This window comes from Pollachius pollachius (genome assembly GCF_949987615.1).
Source record: "Pollachius pollachius genome assembly, chromosome: 10".
Taxonomy (NCBI): Eukaryota; Metazoa; Chordata; class Actinopteri; order Gadiformes; family Gadidae; genus Pollachius; species Pollachius pollachius.
In genome coordinates, this window is record NC_136943.1 from 20,772,420 (window position 1) to 20,795,224 (window position 22,805).

The 22,805-nt window shown below is 49.6% G+C and overlaps 1 protein-coding gene across 1 annotated transcript in view; it reads right to left on the reverse strand.

Annotated features, from left to right (window-relative positions):
• psd2 (pleckstrin and Sec7 domain containing 2) overlaps nt 1-22,805 on the reverse strand; it is a 38,474-nt gene that overhangs the window by 7,670 nt on the left and 7,999 nt on the right. The window contains exons 3-13 of the mRNA XM_079745001.1: nt 21,470-22,279; nt 9,954-10,145; nt 8,738-8,818; nt 7,637-7,788; nt 6,854-6,912; nt 4,690-4,779; nt 4,556-4,599; nt 4,042-4,232; nt 3,292-3,362; nt 1,897-2,054; nt 1,489-1,633 (exon numbers count right to left, since the gene is read on the reverse strand). Of these exons, the coding sequence (XP_079601127.1) occupies nt 1,489-1,633; nt 1,897-2,054; nt 3,292-3,362; nt 4,042-4,232; nt 4,556-4,599; nt 4,690-4,779; nt 6,854-6,912; nt 7,637-7,788; nt 8,738-8,818; nt 9,954-10,145; nt 21,470-22,279 (1,993 nt within the window). The remainder of the gene's footprint in view (nt 1-1,488; nt 1,634-1,896; nt 2,055-3,291; nt 3,363-4,041; nt 4,233-4,555; nt 4,600-4,689; nt 4,780-6,853; nt 6,913-7,636; nt 7,789-8,737; nt 8,819-9,953; nt 10,146-21,469; nt 22,280-22,805) is intronic.

Sequence of the window (22,805 nt, forward strand, 5' to 3'; positions counted from 1 at the left end):
CTGGGTGGTGTATCTAGTGCTGTTCTTGGTGGTGTATCTAGTGCTGTTCTGGGTGGTGTATTTAGTGCTGTTCTGGGTGTTGTACTAGCGCTGTTCTGGGTGGTGTATCTAGTGCTGTTCTGGGTGGTGTATATAGTGCTGTTCTGGGTGGTGTATCTAGTGCTGTTCTGGGTGGTGTATCTAGTGCTGTTCTGGGTGGTGTATCTAGTGCTGTTCTGGGTGGTGTATCTAGTGCTGTTCTGGGTGGTGTATATAGTGCTGTTCTGGGTGGTGTATCTAGTGCTGTTCTGGGTGGAGTATCTAGTGCTGTTCTGGGTGGTGTATCTAGTGCTGTTCTGGGTGGTGTATCTAGTGCTGTTCTGGGTGGTGTATCTAGTGCTGTTCTTGGTGGTGTATCTAGTGCTGTTCTGGGTGGTGTATTTAGTGCTGTTCTGGGTGTTGTACTAGCGCTGTTCTGGGTGGTGTATCTAGCGCTGTTCTGGGTGGAGTATCTAGTGCTGTTCTGGGTGGTGTATCTAGTGCTGTTCTGGGTGGTGTATCTAGTGCTGTCCTGGATGGTGTATCTAGTGCTGTTTTGGGTGGTGTATCTAGTGCTGTTCTGGGTGGTGTATCTAGTGCTGTTCTGGGTGGTGTATCTAGTGCTGTTCTGGGTGGTGTATCTAGTGCTGTTCTTGGTGGTGTATCTAGTGCTGTTCTGGGTGGTGTATCTAGTGCTGTTCTTGGTGGTGTATCTAGTGCTGTTCTGGGTGGTGTATTTAGTGCTGTTCTGGGTGTTGTACTAGCGCTGTTCTGGGTGGAGTATCTAGTGCTGTTCTGGGTGGTGTATCTAGTGCTGTTCTGGGTGGAGTATCTAGTGCTGTTCTGGGAGGTGTATCTAGTGCTGTTCTGGGTGGTGTATCTAGTGCTGTTCTTGGTGGTGTATCTAGTGCTGTTCTGGGTGGTGTATTTAGTGCTGTTCTGGGTGTTGTACTAGCGCTGTTCTGGGTGGTGTATCTAGCGCTGTTCTGGGTGGAGTATCTAGTGCTGTTCTGGGTGGTGTATCTAGTGCTGTTCTGGGTGGTGTATCTAGTGCTGTCCTGGATGGTGTATCTAGTGCTGTTTTGGGTGGTGTATCTAGTGCTGTTCTGGGTGGTGTATCTAGTGCTGTTCTGGGTGGTGTATCTAGTGCTGTTCTGGGTGGTGTATCTAGTGCTGTTCTTGGTGGTGTATCTAGTGCTGTTCTGGGTGGTGTATCTAGTGCTGTTCTTGGTGGTGTATCTAGTGCTGTTCTGGGTGGTGTATTTAGTGCTGTTCTGGGTGTTGTACTAGCGCTGTTCTGGGTGGAGTATCTAGTGCTGTTCTGGGTGGTGTATCTAGTGCTGTTCTGGGTGGAGTATCTAGTGCTGTTCTGGGAGGTGTATCTAGTGCTGTTCTGGGTGGTGTATCTAGTGCTGTTCTGTGTGGTGTAGCTAGTGCTGTTCTGGGTGGTGTATGGGTGGTGTATCTCACCTGCTTGAGCCTGGTCCCTGACGAGGGCAGCAGCGGCCGGCAGAACTTCTTCATGGAGCCGATGGCGGCGGGGAAGGCCGGCGCAGAGAACAGCGCCGCCACAAGGTTGATCCGGAAGATCCACGACATCATCTCCTCCTCACTCCTGGAGGGAGGGGGGGAGGGGAGGGAGGGTAGGAGAGGTGGGGAGGAGAGGGAAGGGAGAGGAGAGGGGAGGCAGGGGAGGGAAGGAGAGGGGAGGGGAGGGAGAGGAGAGAAGGAGAGGGAGGCGAGGGGAACATGAAGTTTTCTTGGCTCGAGCGACTGAGCGATTTTGCATGGTATGTTGTGTGTAGTTGCGGTAACGGTGGTGTGGCGTGTAGTCGTCGTGACGTAGGTGCAGGTGGTGTAGGTGTAGCTATGACTCACGGGGCCTGCAGCAGGAACACTCTCCAGTCGGACGTCTTGAGCTTCAGCACGTTGGGCCTCTTGCTGTAGTCGGTGGCGCGCGTGGCCAGGGCGTGGTGGATCCGGACCGCGTTCTTCAGGTCCGCCTCCGATAGGTCGGCGTCCGGCTTGTATTCGTCCTGGGGAGAGGGGAGAGTGGAGAGGGGTGAGGAGAGGGGAGAGTGGAGAGGGGAGAGGGGTGAGGAGAGAGGGGTGAGGAGAGGGGAGAGTGAAGAGGGGAGAGGGGAGAGGGGTGAGGAGAGGGGAGAGGAGAGGGGAGAGGAGAGGGGAGAGGAAGGAGGGGTGAGGAGAGAGGGGAGTGTAGAGGGGAGAGGGGAGAGGGGAGAGGAGAGGGGAGAGAGGGGAGAAGGGAGAGGGGAGAGGGGTGAGGAGAGGGGAGGGGAGAGGGGTAAGGAGAGGGGAGAGGGGAGGGGAGAGGGGAGGGGAGAGGGGTGAGGAGAGGGGAGAGGGGTGAGGAGAGGGGAGAGGGGAGAGAGGGGAGAGGGGAGGGGAGAGGGGTGAGGAGAGGGGAGAGGGGAGAGGAGAGAGTGGAGAGGGGTGAGGAGAGGGGAGAGTGGAGAGGGGAGAGGGGTGAGGAGAGAGGGGTGAGGAGAGGGGAGAGTGAAGAGGGGTGAGGAGAGGAGAGAGGGGAGAGTAGAGGGGAGAGGGGAGAGAGGGGAGAGGGGAGAGGGGTGAGGAGAGGGGAGGGGAGAGGGGTAAGGAGAGGGGAGAGGGGAGGGGTGAGGAGAGGGGAGGGGAGAGGGGTAAGGAGAGGGGAGAGGGGAGGGGAGAGGGGAGAGGGGAGGGGAGAGGGGAGGGGAGAGGGGAGAGGGGAGGGGAGAGGGGAGAGGGGGGAGAAAGGAGAGGAGCATAGGTCTGGGGTGAGGTCCAGGTATTTCTGCTGCTGGATGGAGACCCTATGCAGATGTGTGGTCCCTTGTGGGTATAATGCTCTACAAGGCTGGGTTATGTAAATGTTTGGACTGGGACAAAGGTCAGTTCTTGTTATAGCCTCTTAAGATACAAGAGGCTACACAAGATAGAGGATTTGGCTAAAATAACTATAAATTTGCTTGCTTCGTATAGCATTATATTATTTTGACACAATATATACAATCAAATTATATTTATTTTCTGTCATCTCATAGGGCTTCACATCTGGCAGTACGTTGTGTCAACCAGCAGGGGGCGCCAAACCCAGGGCTGTACAGAGGCCTGAATGCCTCCTCCCTCCCTCCCTCTCTCACACACACAGACAGCTGAGAGGCAGCTAGCCTAGCGCAGCGGCGCAGGCAGCTGCTAGGCCGCGCGTCCCGCTGTCACTGCGGCTGGCGAGGGGTTTCCATGGCAACAGGGCAACGGGAGAAGGTGCAGTACCTTCTGGAGATAGAGGATCATCCCCTTCAGAACCGCGTAGAACTTCTTCCATCCGCGACGACCCCTCGGGGCTGGGTGAGAGAGAGAGAGAGAGAGGGAGAGGGAGAGGGAGAGAGAGTTTAGAAATGTATAATTAAGAGGTTGCTCGATAGAAACATTCACCAAGAAAAGATAGCTTCAGAAAAATATGAAGGGCCAAAAGCTGTATTGATCTCCTAATAGAAGAGGTTCCACAGGAGATACATCAGTTTTGTGTCCCCCTCCCCATTACCTCCCCATTACCTCCCCCTCCCCATTACCTCCCCTCCCCATCACCTCCCCATTACCTCCCCCTCCCCATTACCTCCCCCCCAGCTAATTCATCATCCATGACGATATGCAGCGTTTCATAGCCTGAGGCTTGTCTGTTTGTGCACGTGTGTCTGTGTTTATTTGAGTGCGTGTGCATGTGTGTCTGTGTGTCTTTGTGAGCGTGTGTGCCTGTGCATGTGTGTCTTTGAGTGAGTGTGCTTGTGTGTCTGTGTGTCTTTGAGCGCGTGTGTGTGCGCGCATGCATGTGTGCGTGTGAGCATGTGTGTCTGTGTGTCTTTGAGTGCCTGTGCATGTGTGTGTGCCTGTGCATGTGTGTGTGTGTGTGCGTGTGTCTGTGCGTGTGCGTGCGTGTGTGTGTGTGTGTGTGCCTGCCTGTGCGCGTGTGTGTGTGTGTGTGCGTGCGTGTGTGTGTGTGTGTGTGTGTGTGTGTGCCCTCACTGCGCTTGCCGTCCATGTCGGCGTGGCTCTTGCGGCTCAGCACGCCGTGTTTGTACGTCACGGCGTTGAGCAGGATGGGGATGGCAATGAAGGGGTTATTGCCGTCCGTTACCCTGGCAACGCGCTTAGTGCCGCCCTCGCCCTGGTCCTCCACCAGCTCCGACAGACTCTTCCTCAGCTCCTCCTCCTCCCTGGGAGCACACACACACGCACACACAAACACACACACATTACATTCTATAGGTTACTGCTATATAGTGTTTTCCATTGTAGCATTATATATACATATATATAAATTAAATCATGTTTACATATTAGAATATCTAAATGCACACCAAAATGTATATATATATATATATATATATATATACACATTTATATATATATGTATATATACATATTTGTATGTTACAGAATTCTAATCATACAGAGACAAACAGACAGACAGACAGACAGACAGAAAGACAGACAGACAGACAGACAGACAGAGTGGAGGTAAATCTGTCATACTCACATCGCCCACTCCAGTTTCTCGTTCTTTATTGAGTTGTACAGCACCTGTGAAGCAGGATTCACATCTGATAAAGTCTTCATTTCAAGTAGTATTCATACACCAGCAACCAGACATGGAACCTTTAATATAATAACCTTTAATAATTCTTTGGGGAAGTCTTTTCCGTTGTTCAGGCCGTCCAGATTGCCGATAAACTGTGTACAGGACATCTTCTTGCCGATGTTCTGTTGGCAACAACAACACAATAAGACCCGGAGGGAGCCATGGAGGCAGAGTTTCCCCAGGATTTCTAAGTGTGTCAGAAAACTGAGCTGAGGTGAACTTTCTCTGAACTGAGAATTTTAAGCAGGTCTCCAGCTCCCCACGGGCGTCGTCCTTTCCTCATCCACTAGGGGGCAGTATTGCGCAGCTGTATCTCTGCCAAGGCTGCCTAGCATTGCCAGACTGCTGATTTGTATCAGCTTATCCCTTTATTTTTGGAGAGCCACATCTTATGAAATAGGATCAATGAGATTTATGGCTTCTAAAATCGACCCACTGTAGAGATAATGTTAACGTTTTATATTTTTAACAATATGTATTCATAGGTTAAGAAAGTAGCACTATTCTAACCTGATAAACCAAAAGCTAATACTAAACACTAGGCTGACTAGCGCAATCAATGATATAAACATAATACTTAATGACTGAATCAATGACATGGATTATTGATCCCTGACTGAACACCATGGAGCTAGACACGTCTGGGTCTGCACTGCAGCCTGGACCATTATGTCAGGGTTAATTAATGACAAACTATATCTATAATCCTTAAGGTTGCGCCGAAGAGGCCTTCGGCTCATTTTAATTGCCACCCTAGTCTCGGCGTGGCGCCGGCTCACTAACACAGACAACCAAGGGAATTAAACATCCGACTGAACTCCCCCCGTCCCTCTCTAACCCCCGCCCGCTGCGGTTCATCTCTCATGCAGATTCATGCAGTCCCCTATCAAGGTGCAGCCTCTCGCTGTCACGTTGTGCCCTGCTGCTGTTAGCAGCACTGTCCCCATCAGCAACAGGTGGAGAGACGGTGCGAAGGTGTTAGTACTACAAACATACTCACCACCTGCACAGGCAGGGAGGGGTGGGTCGGTGGGGGGGAGGGGTTAAAAGAAACAGCATCAACAGGGGGGAAAGAGAGAGAAAGAGAGAGGGGAACAGAGGAAGGACATCTGTTAAAGGAAGGGTTTAACCACCATAAGGCGTCACCACCGTATGACTGCGAGTGGATGAGCACAACACACAGAGCAGGAAGAACGGAGGGAGGAATAGACTACAAACATGGCCAACATCTGCCACCTCGACGAGCGCAGCAGAGGTGAGGAGACTAGGCGACAGAACAAGGTCAACACTGATAGGGTGGGAGAGAGGATGAAGAGGGAGGGGAGAGGAAGAGAACGCTGAAGGGAGAGGAAGAGAGAGGGTGAAGGTAGAGGGAAAGAGAGGAAGAGGAGGGAGGGGAGAGGAAGAGAAGGCTGAAGGGAGAGGAAGAGAGAGAGGAAGAAAAGGAGAGGGGAGAGAAGGAGAGAGGATGAAGAGAGGCGTGAGGAAGATAAGGAGAGAGGGGAGCTGGAGAGCGAGGATCAAGAGGGAACGGAGAGGAGGAGAGAGAGAGAGAGGGGAGAGAAAGAAAAAAAGAGAAGAAAGAGAAAGAGAGCAGGGAGAGGAAGAAAGGATGAATTCAGAGGATGAGGGAGATAGAGAAGTGAAACAATAGAACACAAATGGAGACATGCCACATCGACGATAAATGCTTTTCTGCTAATCTCTCGGCATTCTCAAACAGTGATGCTCTTAATAATAACGGGATGTGAAACGGTAACTATGGAACAATAATATTGTGCTCCAGATTGGGAAACAAATAACAGTGCTGCCACGTTGTCTCTGCTCGCTCTGAGGAGATCTGATCTGTTCATTGTTCCTCTGGGCTCGGCTGCTCAGCCCTGGCTCCAGGCATGATTCCACGTTGTGATGACAACGTGGAATACCGCCACACGAGGTCCCAGACCTGACACTCATCTGACCGCGGGGTCATGTGACCACACAAGAACGGATCTGCCCTCTGGATCAGGCGTTAAGGCCTTTGATCTGAGCAGGGCTTCTGTCTGTCAACATGGGAGCGATCCAAAGAGAGGAGGAGGAGGGGGGGGAGGAGAAGGGAGGAGGAGGAGGGAGGAGGGAGGAGCAGGGAGGAGGAGGGAGGAGCAGGGAGGAGGAGGAAGAGGAGGAGGGAGGAGGGAGGAGGCGGTGGGTCCATACATGTCCGTGGAGGTCGGTGTTCAGCAGCATGAGGGCGCAGGTTAATGTGTGAGCTCCGTCTGCAGGCACACAACAAGACACACCTGAGCGCGGGTCAATGTCAGGGCGGGCCGCCGCCGCCGACACATGCACGCACGCGGACCCACCCACGTCACACACACTCTAGGCCCGGGCAGGCTGGGCTCACAGCAGGGCCTCAGTTAAAGGGGTGGTGTTGAGCCGCCTGGTGTGAGTGTGATTAGCCGTTTGAAAAGCAGCCTTGTCCTGTGTTTTAGTGACATCCCACGTGGGAGTGTCCACGTGGGATGTGTCCACTTGGGATGTTAAAGGGAGTGTCCACGTGGGATGATCAGCAACACTTGGTACAGTCCACTGGGTCGAGTGGGTTTCAAACAGTGGTAATGGCTGATCAGGCTCCCACCTGGTGGCACTACATCACCCCTTTAACAGAGAACATCATGTTCTCTGTTTCCTAAGTAATCAGATATCAAGATATCAGGAACACTCAATATTTACTTAATACAAAAACCGCAATCTGGTTAAAGAGAGCTTTGATTTGGAGTTATAGTGTTCGATGTGCTGTCACAACCAGGGTTATAAATCGGAGAGGTAGATTAAATATGATAAATATATCAAAAGCTGTATACAAGCAGTGATATCAGTATACAAAAAATGTGCGTGGACAACAAACGACACAGTATCTGGAATGTAATTATTATGGGTACATTAAACTGTTTCATCATCTTCCTCTTCCTCATCATCCCCCAACGCCCCGCCCCTAACCTTCGTCGCGCTCGCTGTCCTCCTCTTCGTCACCCTGGCCCTCGGACGAGGCCATCTGGGGGTTGCAGTGACAGAAGCGCTTGGAGAAGTGGACCAGTACCCTCTCTCTCTCCTGGGTCTCCCCCATTAGAGGGAAGGCCTTCAGGAACATCCTGCACACACACACACACACACACACACACACACACACACACACACACACACACACACACACACACACACACACACACACACACACACACACACGCACCCAAACGCACGCACACACACACGTACACGCACATGCACACGCAAACACACACGCACACTCTAAGGTTATATTTTTATGCTCTGCTCAATCTCCGATTAAGTTATTACAACACATTCAATCTGACATGTGGGAGACAGACAGTATTATGATGATATTATTATTGCGATTATCCATCATTGCTGACCCTGTGTATTACTAGAGTGCTTATTTAGTAGCACAACTGATGTACTCAAACTTGTAAGAATATATTTATAAATTGTTTGAAAAATGTCAAATATGGTGACGAAATGAGAGACTTGGCTTTGAAATCCACCGAAGAACTGTCATGAAATGGAATGGAATCAACGTCCGGCCGGTGGCCTGAGTCTCCGGTTGCACGCGCCCTGCAGTGTGTGTTGCAGCCGCAGCACCCACTCCCTGAGTAGTGTCAGGACTAGTGTTACATCAGCTGAGGTAACACACCAGGCCCGGAGGGACAGGTAGGAGAGTAGGATGACAGGTATGAGGCAGCAACATGCACACACCCACACCTTTACACACAAACACACACACCCACACACGCGCAACTTGACACAAACACACACAGACATACACACACCTTCACACACACACACACAAGCACACATGCATACACACAAACAAGCATTCACACACACCAACACACACACGCTAACGGGGATCGCAAGTTGTGTTGTGTAAATGTGTGCACCTTGATTACCTAACACTATGCTGAACTCTAGCGCAATTTGGAACAAGAGATTGCCAGACATGTCAAATCATGCGTGCTTGATCGATACAAATGTCAAATGTGCTCATTCACACGCGCCTGCAGGAAGCGAGTTAGACATTACCTCAGGGCCCTGTCCAGAGACAGGCCCGACAGGTCAAAGAAGCTCAGGTACTCGGACGCCACCAGCTGGCTGAAGTCGTTACTGCAGGGAGAGAGGGAGAGAGGGAGAGGGGGAGAGAGGGAGAGAGGGAGAGGGGGAGAGGGGGAGAGGGGGAGAGAGGGAGAGAGGGAGAGGGGGAGAGAGGGAGAGGGGGAGAGAGGGAGAGAGGGAGGGAGGGAAGGAGAGAGAGAGAATTTCATATTGATGTATTCCAGATCATACAAACATGGGGACTTCTGAAGTCATTGTTACCATGTAGAAACATTTAGTGGTTTACCCAAAATGATTTGCGATCAAGATGAAGGTATGGGCGTGACAACGCACAGAAAAACTCCACTCAAACTCTGAACAAAGGATCCCCACCCGTGGTGTGTTCAGATTTGTCTATGTGTGTGGTTTGCTCTCCCAGACACACTGAGAGGGTCTTAGGAGTCCTGAGATAAAGAAGGTGGAAAAGGAACCGCTGCGGACTACGAGACGTGATGGACAGCTAACAGGATCTGACACTAGGGCTAGGTGATATGGGCCGAGTCTTCTATCACGATGTATGTCATTTCATATATCCATAACAGTATACATCCAGATATACAGTAGTACGTTTTCCGTCAATTCTATGAAAAGAATGTCTACCCAAAATAACCACAACAGCATCATAACTAACTTTTAGTAATCCAATATTCTAAATACAAACTAAAGTTACTTTCTCATTTCTCCTTTTGTGAGACTCTTGTTTTGCCTCAGACGGTTACGGGACGTTTGTTCTGTTTCATGCTCCTCCATGTTTGTTTCTGTATTTGTCTCGTACGCTTATTGGACGTAAAGCAGGGGCAGAATGACGTAAAGTAGAACAGCAATAGGAATGATAAAGGAAAATATCAACTGATAGACATTTCTCACTGGCCCCTGAAATACATTTACATTGTGGAGATTTTCCAGACGCCATAACTTAACCATTCATTCACACATCCACACACCGACGGCGGAGTCAACCCCTCAGGGCGACAGCCAACTCATCAGGAGCAGTCGGGGTGAGGCGTCTCGCTCAGGGACACCTCGACACTCACAGCTAGGAGCAGGCGGGGATCGAACTAGCAACCTTCCGGTTACCGGTCAACCCGCTCTGCCTCCTGAGCCGCTGCAGCCCTTCCATCGCGCTCCCGTCCGTCCCAGGACCTACTTCTTGCCGAGGTGTCGGGCGACGTCGCAGCGCTTGAAGCCCTCCAGGTGGAAGAGGCGTTTGGCCAGGCGCCGGGCGGCCTCGCAGTCGGCACGGCAACCGTTGGCCAGCGTGTCTGTGCTGCCGACGCGCTCCAGGCGCTCCGGCTCGCAGTCGTCCGTCTCCGACAGCCCATCCGCGAGGTCCGTATCACTGGGGAGCACGCACACACACACACACACACACACACACACACACACACACACACACACACACACACACACACACACACACACACACACACACACACACACACACAGACAAACAGAGAACCACACACGCAAACAGACACACACACACACACACACACAGACAAACACACACGTACACACACACACACAGACACGTACACAGACAAACAGAGAACCACACACGCAAACACACACACACACACACACGTACAAACACACACATACACACACACAAATCCACACACACACACGGACACGTACACACAAACACACACACACACACACACACAGACACACACACACACACGCCCCACAAAACCATTTGCAACAACAGGTTATTATTCAGTTGGAGGGGAACTTGAGAGTTTTAAATGGACTTCTTTACATACGGCCCCCGCTGTATGAGATGACTCAACAAAGAAGAGAATGACTTTTTACCTTGGCCTCCCCTCCATGGTTCACCATTTATCAATGGCCAGATGGACGCCAATGTTAGTGGAATAATTTAACTATTAGTCATCAGCATTTCGATTGATAAATGTGGGGATACTGAGTTTTTATAATAGTATTTCAAGATATATGCATCATTTCAAAATTGAGATTTCTGCAAAACCTTGATGGAGTTCATGGAACAGTTTTAATGAGCAAATTACATTTTCGACATCCTGAGAAGGCTGTGGCAGTGGGAGTATTTTTCCAGCATGATTGCTTAAAGCCCAATGTAAACGGTGCTAAATGACCCAAAGACTGCACATCACTTGGGTTTCCTGTTTTCTTATGGGCATTTATTGGTGGCTTTCCGAGAACAGAGTCGTTTCCCCAGATGACTTCTTTGGAGCCCGGGGTAAAAGCAGAAGCATGTTTTGCAGGTCTTCATTATTTTTAAATCAGGGATATTCATAGCCTCCATTTCACACTTTGAGGAAGGGATGTCTGAACAAGCTATTACAGTGTTATTACCAGTCCTTTTTAAATAAATCAATGCAACACACAATCTAATCTTATATAATCGACCCATTCACATTTACCTTGGGCCACACAACATGTATCGTACCACAGCTACTGCACGCTAATAGGTATAAACAGAGCTCTGGTCAGGTATAAACTAACCTTTTGATAATAAAACTTAAATATTAATCAGAAATAACCAAAGCAAAAATGCCATGCCAGGTCAAGTTAAAAGTCCAAAAATAACCTACAATTCAATATCGCAATTTAATTTGAAGCAAGATTGCACATAATATTGACAATTCTCAACCTAGACAATCAGGTAAATGCTATTTTATTTTGAATACCCTGAAGATAATGCATCAGTTAGTTTTAAATGTTTAACAATGTTACAGTCTAGGGTGAAATATCGTCTGGCATACTAGACTAACAGACAAGCCCTTTGGAATCAGTGGAGCGATGTTAAGCCAACAGCTAACACTCTAAACGTAGCTCTGGTAGCATGCGGCTAGCAGCAGCAGACAGCTAATGGAATATTCAATCATTTCAAAGCACAGCGAGGGCGGTCTCCTGGGTCCCACACAAGGACATGGATACCGGGGTCAGTGGATATACACCACACACACACACACACACACACACACACACACACACACACACACGGTGCTCCCCAGTGGATTTGGTCAGGGAACCGGAATAATCACTGGGAACCTTTGAAGGCAGATTAAAATAGGAAGGTGGACGCTGCTTGATGCCTGAGACCGGCCTCACACAACATTTGGTTTTATTTTGAAATAACTCTAACACTCGTTTGTCCTTGATTTATCCCACAGACCAACATCAACATCTCCAACGGTGATGTGGTGGGCAGGGTCTAGGTGACAATTAGAAGTTGGCACGAGGTTAAAGTGAGTTTAATCTCTCCCCATCAGCTCGATTCAGTCTGACATAAAACCCTGTCTGTCCAGCATATCTTCATAACACAGATCAGATCACTGGTCCAACCCCACCAACAGTAATTACATCATCTGATTGGCAGTGCATCTGAAAATAGAAAATGTATTTATGTCAACTGCCAATCAGACGTCTCCGCCTCTCAAAACCTGGCGCAAACCCGTCTGTGATTGGCCGGCTCCAGCATTGCCGTGTCAGCATTGCCTGCTGATGATTCAGATGGTTTGCTTTTTTACATAAACTGATTAGGCCAATCGTATTAGGCCTACTCAATTCAATATGCATCCTAGTGTTGTGCTGGTGATCTACTGCAGGTCGCCATGGGTACAACGGAAGCTGTGTGTGTGTGTGTGTGTGTGTGTGTGTGTGTGTGTGTGTGTGTGTGTGTGTAGGTGTGTGTGTGTGTGTCTCTTTGTGTGCGGCATGTGTGTGTTTCTGTGTGTGACCTGTACTTGAGCAACATGGGAGAAAGGCTAAATTGTATTCTGCTGTGACACTCTCCATCATATGGCCGTCACATGGACCCGAGAAATGGCCTGAATCATACAATCCCACCGCACACAGGCGCACACACACACAAATACAAACCTATATCGTTAAGCCGAGCCATAAACAATATCCAGTCTACAGGTTCACCATCAAATTGCCTTGGGCTGTCTGACTGGATTAATTCAGCAGGCGGCCAGACTGAGACCTCCTCATCAATCACTCAATCCAACGCTCATATCAGGCATGGGGGGGGGATAAGGCTGTCTCCTCAATGATGCCTGCTGCCAATGATAGGACAACTCACTTTCACACACACACGCAGACGCACAAACACACACACACACAAGAACACACATACACAGACACGAGGGAGTGCCCACACACACAAATATCCACACCCACACACACACAAAGTAGCACACCCAACACACACACACAGCTGTATAGTGAGAGAGACAATCATATCGAATCCTCCTAAATCCTTTTCAAATTTTCTATTTACCCAACACACTGGTTCATATCCCATGTCCCCAGGCCTCAAATATTCCTTCAAGGGGTGTGTGTGTGTGTGTGTGTGTGTGTGTGTGTGTGTGTGTGTGTGTGAGAGAGAGAGAGAGCAACAGAGGGCAAGATGCTGCACGTCAGTGACTACTCGGTTTGTGTGTCACCCTTCGGCCTCCCCACACCCATTAGGTGTGTCTCTGTGGGGTGTGCATCTCTTAATTGCATGTTTAGATGTTGGATCACTTGTATTGACACAATATTAATATATTATATGTTAATATATATATATATTAACACTTTTATAACAGACAAATTGTGGTTCTCAGAAGACCTTAGCGTGTGTGCGTGTGTGCGTGTGCGTGTGTGCGTGTGTGTGTGTGTGTGTGTGTGCAAGGTATGCATTTCTCTAGACTGTGGCCACATTGGACTGAGACTGGCTTATCAATTGCAGCATAACAATTGCTAGTCTGTGGAAATACTATGGTGCCTGAATTGTGTGTTGTCACGTCTGACGTTCATTCAACCTTATGGTAAACAAATGGAGGGCCCACACGTAAAATTCAATTTGCCGTTTAGTCTGGGCGCAGAGCTGACAATGACGTTATTGCGAGTAAATAGTTAATTTTTTTATAGACATTGCAGAACGGCTGGTCGAGGTTCAAAGAGCAAGTTTAATTGTGACGAGGATAACAGTTAAACAACTTAACATCCAAATAAAACGACAGCTTGAGATCAGTCCAGATTTCACTGCCTTTATGCTACTTAGGGGTATGATCCGACTCGGATCGATTCCATAATCAATCTGTTCTGCTTTGACGCGCGGCGTAAACCGAAGTTCCCACTAGATTGGGAAGTAAGAAGAGCAACAGTTATAAACGGTAAAAATGAAAGTATAGACTTACAGAAGTTGAAGTAAAAAGTCAAAATGAACATCATATTCCTCGTTCCACATCGTCGGTGGAACACCACGGGGATTGGGTGAGCGGATCTGTGCGCGTCATCCAGCGGTCACTGCGTTCGGTCGCTGATCGCCCAAGAGAACCCAAATTCGTAGTTTACCCGACGTAAGCGGGACGTGGAGTCCCACATTTTTTACAGCTTTCACTGACCTCAAACTTAACCAAAACTACCATATGATGTCTCATTACGTCAATAGTCAACAGGCAGGGGGTTATTTCCCGTCCGGCGATTCCTTGGAGGCTGTCTGCGTCTGCATGCCCAGTCAGCTCAGGAGAGGATGTGAGGGGCGGAGCAGCCGGCCAGAGCGCATATGAATTATAATGTTTCTACTCAGGGCTGTACAATAGCACTGTGTTTCCAGGCCAAGATACTTCCTCTACATGGAACTAACGGCGCCGGGCCAGCAGAGAATTTGAATATCAGTACGAACCCGTTGTGCTTTGGCAGAGACTGCACATATGCAGACCTTAGCTGCCATGCCAGGCGAGAATGGGACAAGTGGACAAGGCTATTTAGAGACCAGTTTGATACTGGAAGGGAAACACACTGTAGGTATTCCTGCATTACAGAATCCAAGTCAAAGAATGACAAACATTCATTAGATGAAGATAAGATAGGACACACCCAACCTCCAGCCCAGATATAAACACCAGCATGCTACTGGGTGGGGAATGCTGATGCTTATCAGCCACTGACTGCAGGACTATGCATCCCCACCGGCCCGCTCTCTCCCCATGGGTCTCTCCTTCCCTTCCATCTGATCTGAGACAGGAAGAAGAATGGAGAGGGGTAACTCCCCCCTCACCCCAAGACGTATGTGTTTTGTGTTTTATCCCACAGCAGACAGACAGATATTGTGGGCTCCACACCTTGATCTTGTCTCTGGATGCCGTTTAAAACACGTCTGCATTAGACAGACAACAGCAGCAAAACAAAAACGGGGCTTTCTTGGAAACAACAAAGAGGCTCAGAGCTCGCTGAGTCTTCCTCTTCCTCTCGGAGCGTGTTTGGAGTCATACAAATAACATTCACGACGTGTTGTTGTGGACACAGATCGCACAGGGACAGAATAAATAAGTAGTATACAAATGCCATTATTATGAATAAATGTGTGCCACCAACACTTCCCACGGTTAAAACATGTTTCAAATCCAATGAAAGCGAGAACTTAGTGTTAACATATCATCACAAGTCATCACGTTTTTTTAGGATGACTTCAACTGGCAGCTCCATCCCAACATTAATAATATCATCGCTCTGCTCCCCAGCATAAAACCTGGAACAAGATGACCACAGCTGGGTGTGTAGTCCCCTTGGATGAGCCAATAAAATCGACAAGACAAAACCCCATCCTACATGTTTGACCCCACAGCAATACCCTGTTTCAGGCGATTCCTTCTGAACGATACATCAGGAAGTGTCAGTATACACAAGATTACTATTTACATCGGCTCTACTCTACTACAGCCAGATGTGTTAATCAGACACAGCTGGCCTTGTAAAGCAATACTGCTACAACAAATCATGCGGTACATGTGTGTCACATCTGATGCAAACAATTTGAAGCAGACGTTAACAATCCAATTATGATTGCAACTCATGCTATGCGTATTTACTGTAACTATTTGTGTATGGTTACCTTGGGTAGAATCTGCAGTAGCTATTTTAGGCTACAATATTTCTGGACCACGTATCAAGGTCACACAAAAAGGAGAAACTATAACTATGACAGCCATTGGCCAAAAAGTGTATTTTACTATCAATGGCAAATTGTAATTCAAATGTTTTTCTAGTGAGATTATTTAATCCCATTACATTAGCAGGATTAATGGTACCCCATCTCCCTCTCTCTCTCTCTCTCACCCCTTGAAAGACACACACACACACACACACACACACACACACACAGGTGACCCAGCCGAGGTGCAGAGGGAGGAAGGTGTGAGACAGTGTGCAACAGATAGCGTGCCGTGTGAACGAGACCCACAAAACAAGACCGAAATAGCTGCCTTTAGCTACAAGAACCCAATCTGCTCTGGCCTCCGACAGAGGGCAAACGTTACTGTTCCTAACCATGATAAGAGCATAGCTCATGCTTCTGTATCAGAGATAGAGTGCCATGGGGCTGTTCCTCAAGAACCTGGACGTGCCTCTAGCACAACCCAGTGTGGCCTGTCTCCCAGGAAATATGACAGGCCTGTAGCACAGAACAGAATAAGCTCCCCCAGAACCAAAACACTCATCATGGCTGCTACAGTCATATTATGGGATGCGTCAGAGAAACCTAAAGTCAGGCTATAAATAGAGAGGCGGGAGAATAAATCTGCTGGTGTGATTCAGTCTGTATACGTGTGCATGTTGGCGCGTGAAGTTGTGTGTGTGTGTGTGTGTGTGTGTGTGTGTGTGAGACAATATCACCACCACCTGACAGCCATCCAAGTGGATGCATAATCTGTGGGGATATTCAGCCGCACTACAAAACCACACCGCCTGCTTCACTCCAACGTCATGACACCATAAAACACGTCTTTGTGTGGCGTCATGAGGCGGAGGGAAGGGGTGAGAACAGGTGGAAGGAGGATAAAGGAGAGAGAGAGGACGAGAGGGAGAGAGAGGTGGAGAGTGCAGGGTAACGAGAGAGAGAGAGACTGGATAAAGATGGGCGTCAAGGCTTTTTCGTATTCACACAAGTAAGCACTTTGTCCTACAAGCATTCGGTGTGATTCTGTTAACGCATTCACGCAGTTGCCCTCATAGCTCCCTTGTGTGTGCATATTTATGTGTGTGTGTGTGTGTGTGTGTGTATATGTATGTGTGTGTGTGTGTATGTGTATGTATGTGTGTGTGTGTGTATGTGTATGTATGTGTATGTGTGTGTGCACCAACAGTGTACATGGGAGAGGTTAGTCAGAAGGCAGAGCTGCAGCAGGGGCTGTTATCTGCTGAGGTGGGCTCAGATCTGCTGGGCGGGCGAGTGCCGGGCGAGGGGGGGCGAGGAGGACACACACTCGTATACGGTGTACATTCAAGCAAACACAGAGCTCTTCACACATATGCAAATGTGCAAGAGGCATATGAATATACATGCCGAAAGATTCACGGATATATGACCGCCTGCGCGGATGAGCGGCGTCTACTATAGTTTGTCTGTCTGTCTGTCTGTCTGTCTGTCTGTCTGTCTGTCTGTGGATACTATTCGGTAAGTTTATACTATGTGCATAGACAGCATACTTTAAGGTCGTCGTTCAACCCAATGACATTCTCAGGCAGATACATTTTAGTGGGAGACCGAGAGGAGGAGAGAAAGAGAGAGAGAGAGAGAGAGACAGAGAGAGAGAGAGAGAGAGAGAGAGAGAGATAAAGAAACAAAGAGAAATTCTATGTAGGGTGGTTTCATTTAACTCTTATTTTATGAACACTGGGCATCAACAGACACACTATTTTCTCATCAACAACATTCGCTATATGTCTCACGTTAATAGTGTAAGTGAGATTGAGTGTGATGAATTACACCCTGCTTTCACAGAGGTGCCGTCAAGGTAAACAGCACAGGTGTGGCTGATGAACCCAATCACGGCGCCGATCCATCAGACGTGTCGCCACCAGACGCGTCACCGCGCATCGTCTCCTGATGAAGCGCTGGCTCCCTGCCAAGCGTCTCTCGGTAATTAACTCGGCCCTAACCGATCAGAACGACCGAATGGCTGTCTTGTCTGACTGACGGAACGGCTGGCCGGCGTGACAAACCGACGCGCGGTGCCAATGACTTCCCTTTTGTCTGCCTCCTCCCTGAGTGACGGCGGGGCGACCGAGAGACCGAGGGGCGACCGAGAGACTGAGGGACGACCGAGAGACTGTTGTTGTTGTTCCCGTTGGTCGCTCCACAGCTGCTGCTCCGTCCCGTGGTGAAGCCGAGTACTGGCCTGCAGAGACCCAAGGTGGAACAACGCAGGACCACGCCAAAGAGAGAGAGAGAGAGAGAGGGAGAGGGAGAGGGAGAGGGAGAGAGAGAGAAAGAGAGAGAGACACCGGGAGCACTATGGCTGAAGTGGCAGGGAGGGAAGGGAGCGGGAGGAAGAGAAGAAGAGAGACAGGAAGAAGGGAAAGGATGAAAGTGAGATAAAGGCTTGAAAGAAGGCATGGGAGAGGACAGGGGGAGGGAGGGAGGGAGGCAGCAGGGAGGGAGGCAGGGGGAGGGATAGACCCGCTGGGACGCAGGGAGATACATGCATGATGCAACCAGAGACCAGACAACCCATACGGACCGCAGCGATTTCAGAGAACAGAGTACAGCTGGTATTCACGTCTTGCATTCACTGAGATCGTTGGGTTTTTCTGGCGCTAGATTCCAAGAGTTGTGCGATGGAAACAATGATTTTGCAGATAATACACAGGATGCTTGTTACCGCGCTCCTGGCTGTGTTTACACATTTGACCGCAGATTAAAAGTAATTTGTCCAGAATTCCACTGAAAACCCTTTCGGACCTTTAAACCATTTCTAGGTCCAAACAAGAGGTAGAGACTACATTGCATTTATTGATTTGCAACGCCCAAAAAAATTAAAAAATCATTAACAAAATCCATATTATGATATGATGACAAATATATTGCATGATTATTAAATCAAGATGTGGTAAATATATAAAACAATAATGAAACAACCTAGCCTATGCCTTTCAGACACCCCAGCACATGTATCCACTAAAGATTTAAGTGTTTAAGCGGCTGGATTGTTAGTTGGTCACACACCCACACACAAACACACACACACACACAAGCGTGAGCCACACATGCGCGCACCCTGCTGGGCAGAGGAAAGCTGAAGACGATGATGTCATGACATAAACAATAGCTCATTCAGCTAGGAGCTGGTGGCCAGGAAGCTAGGCCGTGCCTAAAGGACAACATCTGTCGAAGGAGAGCGAGCAAGGGAGAGCGAGCACCCGAATAGTCAGAGAGAGAGAGAGAGAGAGAGAGGGGGGGGGGGGGAGAGAGACCCAGAGAGGGAGAGCGAGAGTGAGGGAGAGGGAGAGAGAGAGAGAGTAGACGTCTAGTATTCCTAATTCATTCTACAAATCCGACTAAACCATGGATACACTGGGAAAAGCCAAGGGGCAAATCCAAAGAGCTAGCTTAGCAGCATCAAGAGCAGAGAGCCAGCTATGTTATTTTACCTGTAAGTGTGCATTATGAGTGTGAGCTAAACCACAGGTCACCAGGGCTACGCAGTGACCAGGCAGACAGACAGACAGCCACGGGTCACGTTACGGTTTTCTGCCTTTTGGTTTCCCCATATGGTTCCTGTTATCACTTCCTGTTCGCAGTACTCCAGTGGCCTCCTTGCTCCCTAAACCCGGGTGCCATTAGGGTAATGAAATGTCCAGGAGAAGCCTCAGCTGCTGCTAATAAGCCCACATCTCCTTTAGCGTAGCGTTTTGCGCAGGTAGAACCAGAAAACGGGGGACAAAATGGTGGCCGCGGGGAGAGGGGGGTGGTTGCTGGTCAGGTAGTATAACAGAAAAGCCCAGACTCAACAGAATGTGGAATCCCAGTGGAGATGAGAGCGGGATTGGGGGTTACTCTGACCTTTATTTTCATCTTTTCTTTTCTTGTTTATTCTTGTTATGTTCATTGACGCGTAGCTTCTAAGGTTCCCTCCATAATCTATTGGCATTCCACATTCCCACTCACAGGCTGTAAGGATACTGATGCAATATGTCATTATCTCATAAAAAAAAAAAATGGGCTCACAAAGCTAACCACATTGACCACGAAAGTGGAAAACAGGACAATGTTATGAAGGCGAAACAAACATGTAATAATTTTTGCTCACCTCTAACTCACTGCCTGATCATTCACTTATCGTCACTCTCTTATAATCTTTTGCGTGCCATCACAGATAATAAACATAAACACGTGTTGTGGTGTTGTCGCTGTGGCTCAGCCCGTTCCTTGTTACTGTGTTTGTTTCCCTGTGTACAGCCATCCTTGTGACGGTGTAATTATGGTCGGAGGAAGCATGGTCGTTTGATGGGTGGGTGGGAGGGGGAACTCCATAGTTCCCTGCCTCCAGGGTCTCTTCAAACCCTTGCTGTGTCAATGTGTCCGGCGCCAAATTACCCAGACGAGGGGAATAGCTGAGCGTCTCTGTGTTTGATGGTGCCGCTCAGTGAGCATAAGGAGGTCAAAGTCAGACGCTGCAGTTCCCAAAACCGCTGGCTCATTTTCTCCCAAACTTGATAATGTCTAAGCTGAGATGTGCGTCTAAACGCAGGCTGCTACGGGGTCTGGGTGGCATAGATATGCTGACTAGATATGACCTGAGCTGCGCTGGTCAGTGGAACGTATGCGCCAATGCTGCCGCCATCTTGCCGAAGTCTCATTGATGCACAGTTCAACACATTCACACATTCCTAGAGCAGTTCATTCGTCTGTATTGGCCCTCAGAGCAGCATAACAAACAGCAGAGAACAATAGGATCGTGGTGGCTTTACTTTGACCTGTGTGTTTCCTTTTGACCTGATCACTTCCCTCCATGTCAAGGGTCATGGAGGGAAGTGAGCACAACCGCCTCCCTATACTTTGCATATGTGTGTGTGTGTGTCTGTGTGTGTGTGTGTGTGTGTGTGTGTGGTGGACATTGGGGGGGGGGGTCTGCCAGTCTCAGCCAGACCACGCCCCCTAAACCTACACAAACACCAGACTTGGGTCTGACTCCAGGGACGCCACCTGCTGGCCTCATTGCGTTTGTACAGCCACACACACACACACACACACACACACACACACACACACACACACACACACACACACACACACACACACACACACACACACACACAGTCTATCGATCTGTTTCATTTTACACATCAGTAGTATAAAAGCATGGACGTGGAGACTCTGGAGTCAGAGGTCAAGAAGACAAACTCAGGCCTCTAGTTGGATTAAGATCGATGAGGAACAACTGCATGACCCAGAAAACCTAAAGCTGTGATACTACCACAGTGTACAACAACACATTAACAACACGTGCAACAGAACCAGCATCTAATTTCTCAGTGTTAATCCCAAGAAGGCCAGAAGGAGTATTGAGACAATGTTGTTTGGTACGAGTTGGTTGTCGTTAATACAACACAATTTCAGCCCGTGAAATGCAATCCATTCACTCTTCTAATATCATGTGTCTGTAGATAATAAAGCTTGTCATAAGAGTACTACTGACGTACGAGTATTACTAACGGTAACCTTACGTTCCTAGTCATTCTCCATAAAACAGCAGTACTTTGTCTTGTCATTTGGGATGATGATGTGATACAACCACTGTGAACACATTGACAACACATACACCAATCAGCTGTTAGTCCCTATGGAGACAGTGGACGCTACCTAGGCTAAGGAAGTAGAAGATGCTAACGCAGGCTCCTCCTCACCTGCCGGTGGTCCCAAGGTCTCCAGAGCGTTCCTCCGGGGCCCCGCGGGGGTCCGTGTGGTATCCGTTGGCCGTGTCCCAGCGCCCGGGCTGGCTGAGCACACACTCCGACCGGCTCCCCGGGATGGTGGTCCGCAGGGGGCTCCCCGCACCGGCGCCGTGCCCGGGGGGGTCCGTCCTGCCCCAGACCCCGCTGCCCTCGGGCCCCCCGGCCTCGGCCCCCTCGTGCTCCTCCACGGTGGCCAGCTCGGGCTCCAGCGGCTCGGGCCCCTGGGCGAAGGCCCTCTGCTGGATGAGCGGCGTCAGCGGCGCCTCGAAGCTCACGCAGCTGTCCGTCTCGTCGTTGAGCGACAGCACGTCCAGCGAGTCCAGGCTGCTGTAGCAGGTCCCGCCCCTCAGCAGCGCCGACTCCACGATGCGCTCGAAGGTGGAGCTGAAGCCGTCCCTGCTGCCCCCCCGCCCGTCCCCCTCACCTGGGTCCCTCCCCTCCCCCCCCTCCTCTTCCTCCTCCTCCTCCTCCTCTTCCTCCCGCCCGTCCACCTGCTCAACGATCTCCTCGAAGGTGGAGCTGAAGCTGTCCTGGGTCTGACTTGTGGGCCCTAAAGGCTGGGCCTCGCCGACCTCCTCCTCCTCCTCCTCCTCCTCCTCCTCCTCCTCCTCCTCCCCCACCTCCATGACGGCCTGTTCTACCGAGGATTCGAAGTTGGAGCTGAAGGCGTCCAGGTGGGCCTGCCTGGGCGGCGGCTGGCCTGCTCCTTCCTGCTCCTCCTCGTCCTCGTCCTCCTTCTGCTCCTCTATCCCATTCTCTAGTCTGAGAGGGGAGAAGAGCGGGGGGGAGAGGAGAAGAGGAGAGGAGAGGAGAGGAGAGAAGAGAGGAAGAGGAAAGGAGGGGAGGAGAGGGGAGGAGAGGAGAGGAGAGGAGAGGAAGAGGAAAGGAGGAGAGGAGAGGAGAGGAAAGGAGAGGAGAGGAAAGGAGGGGAGAGGAGGGGAGAGGAAGAGGAAAGGAGAGGAGAGAGGAGAGGAGAGGAGAGGAGAGGAGAGGAAGAGGAAAGGAGGAGAGGAGAGGAAAGGAGAGGGGAGGGGAGGAGAGGAGAGGGAAGGAGGGGAGAGGAAGAGGAAAGGAGAGGGGAGGAGAGGGGAGGGGAGGGAGGAGAAGGAATATGGAAAAATAAAAAAAGGGAGAAAAGAAAATCACTCCAGGAAAAACATTCCAGTCATAATTACTTTTCATTCAGGAGAGAGAGCTAGTATTTGAACCAATAGCCTCCCCAGACACACTGACAGATGAAATGTTTAAAAATAATGTCTACGTGATACATAGAGTAGACAGCCTTTGC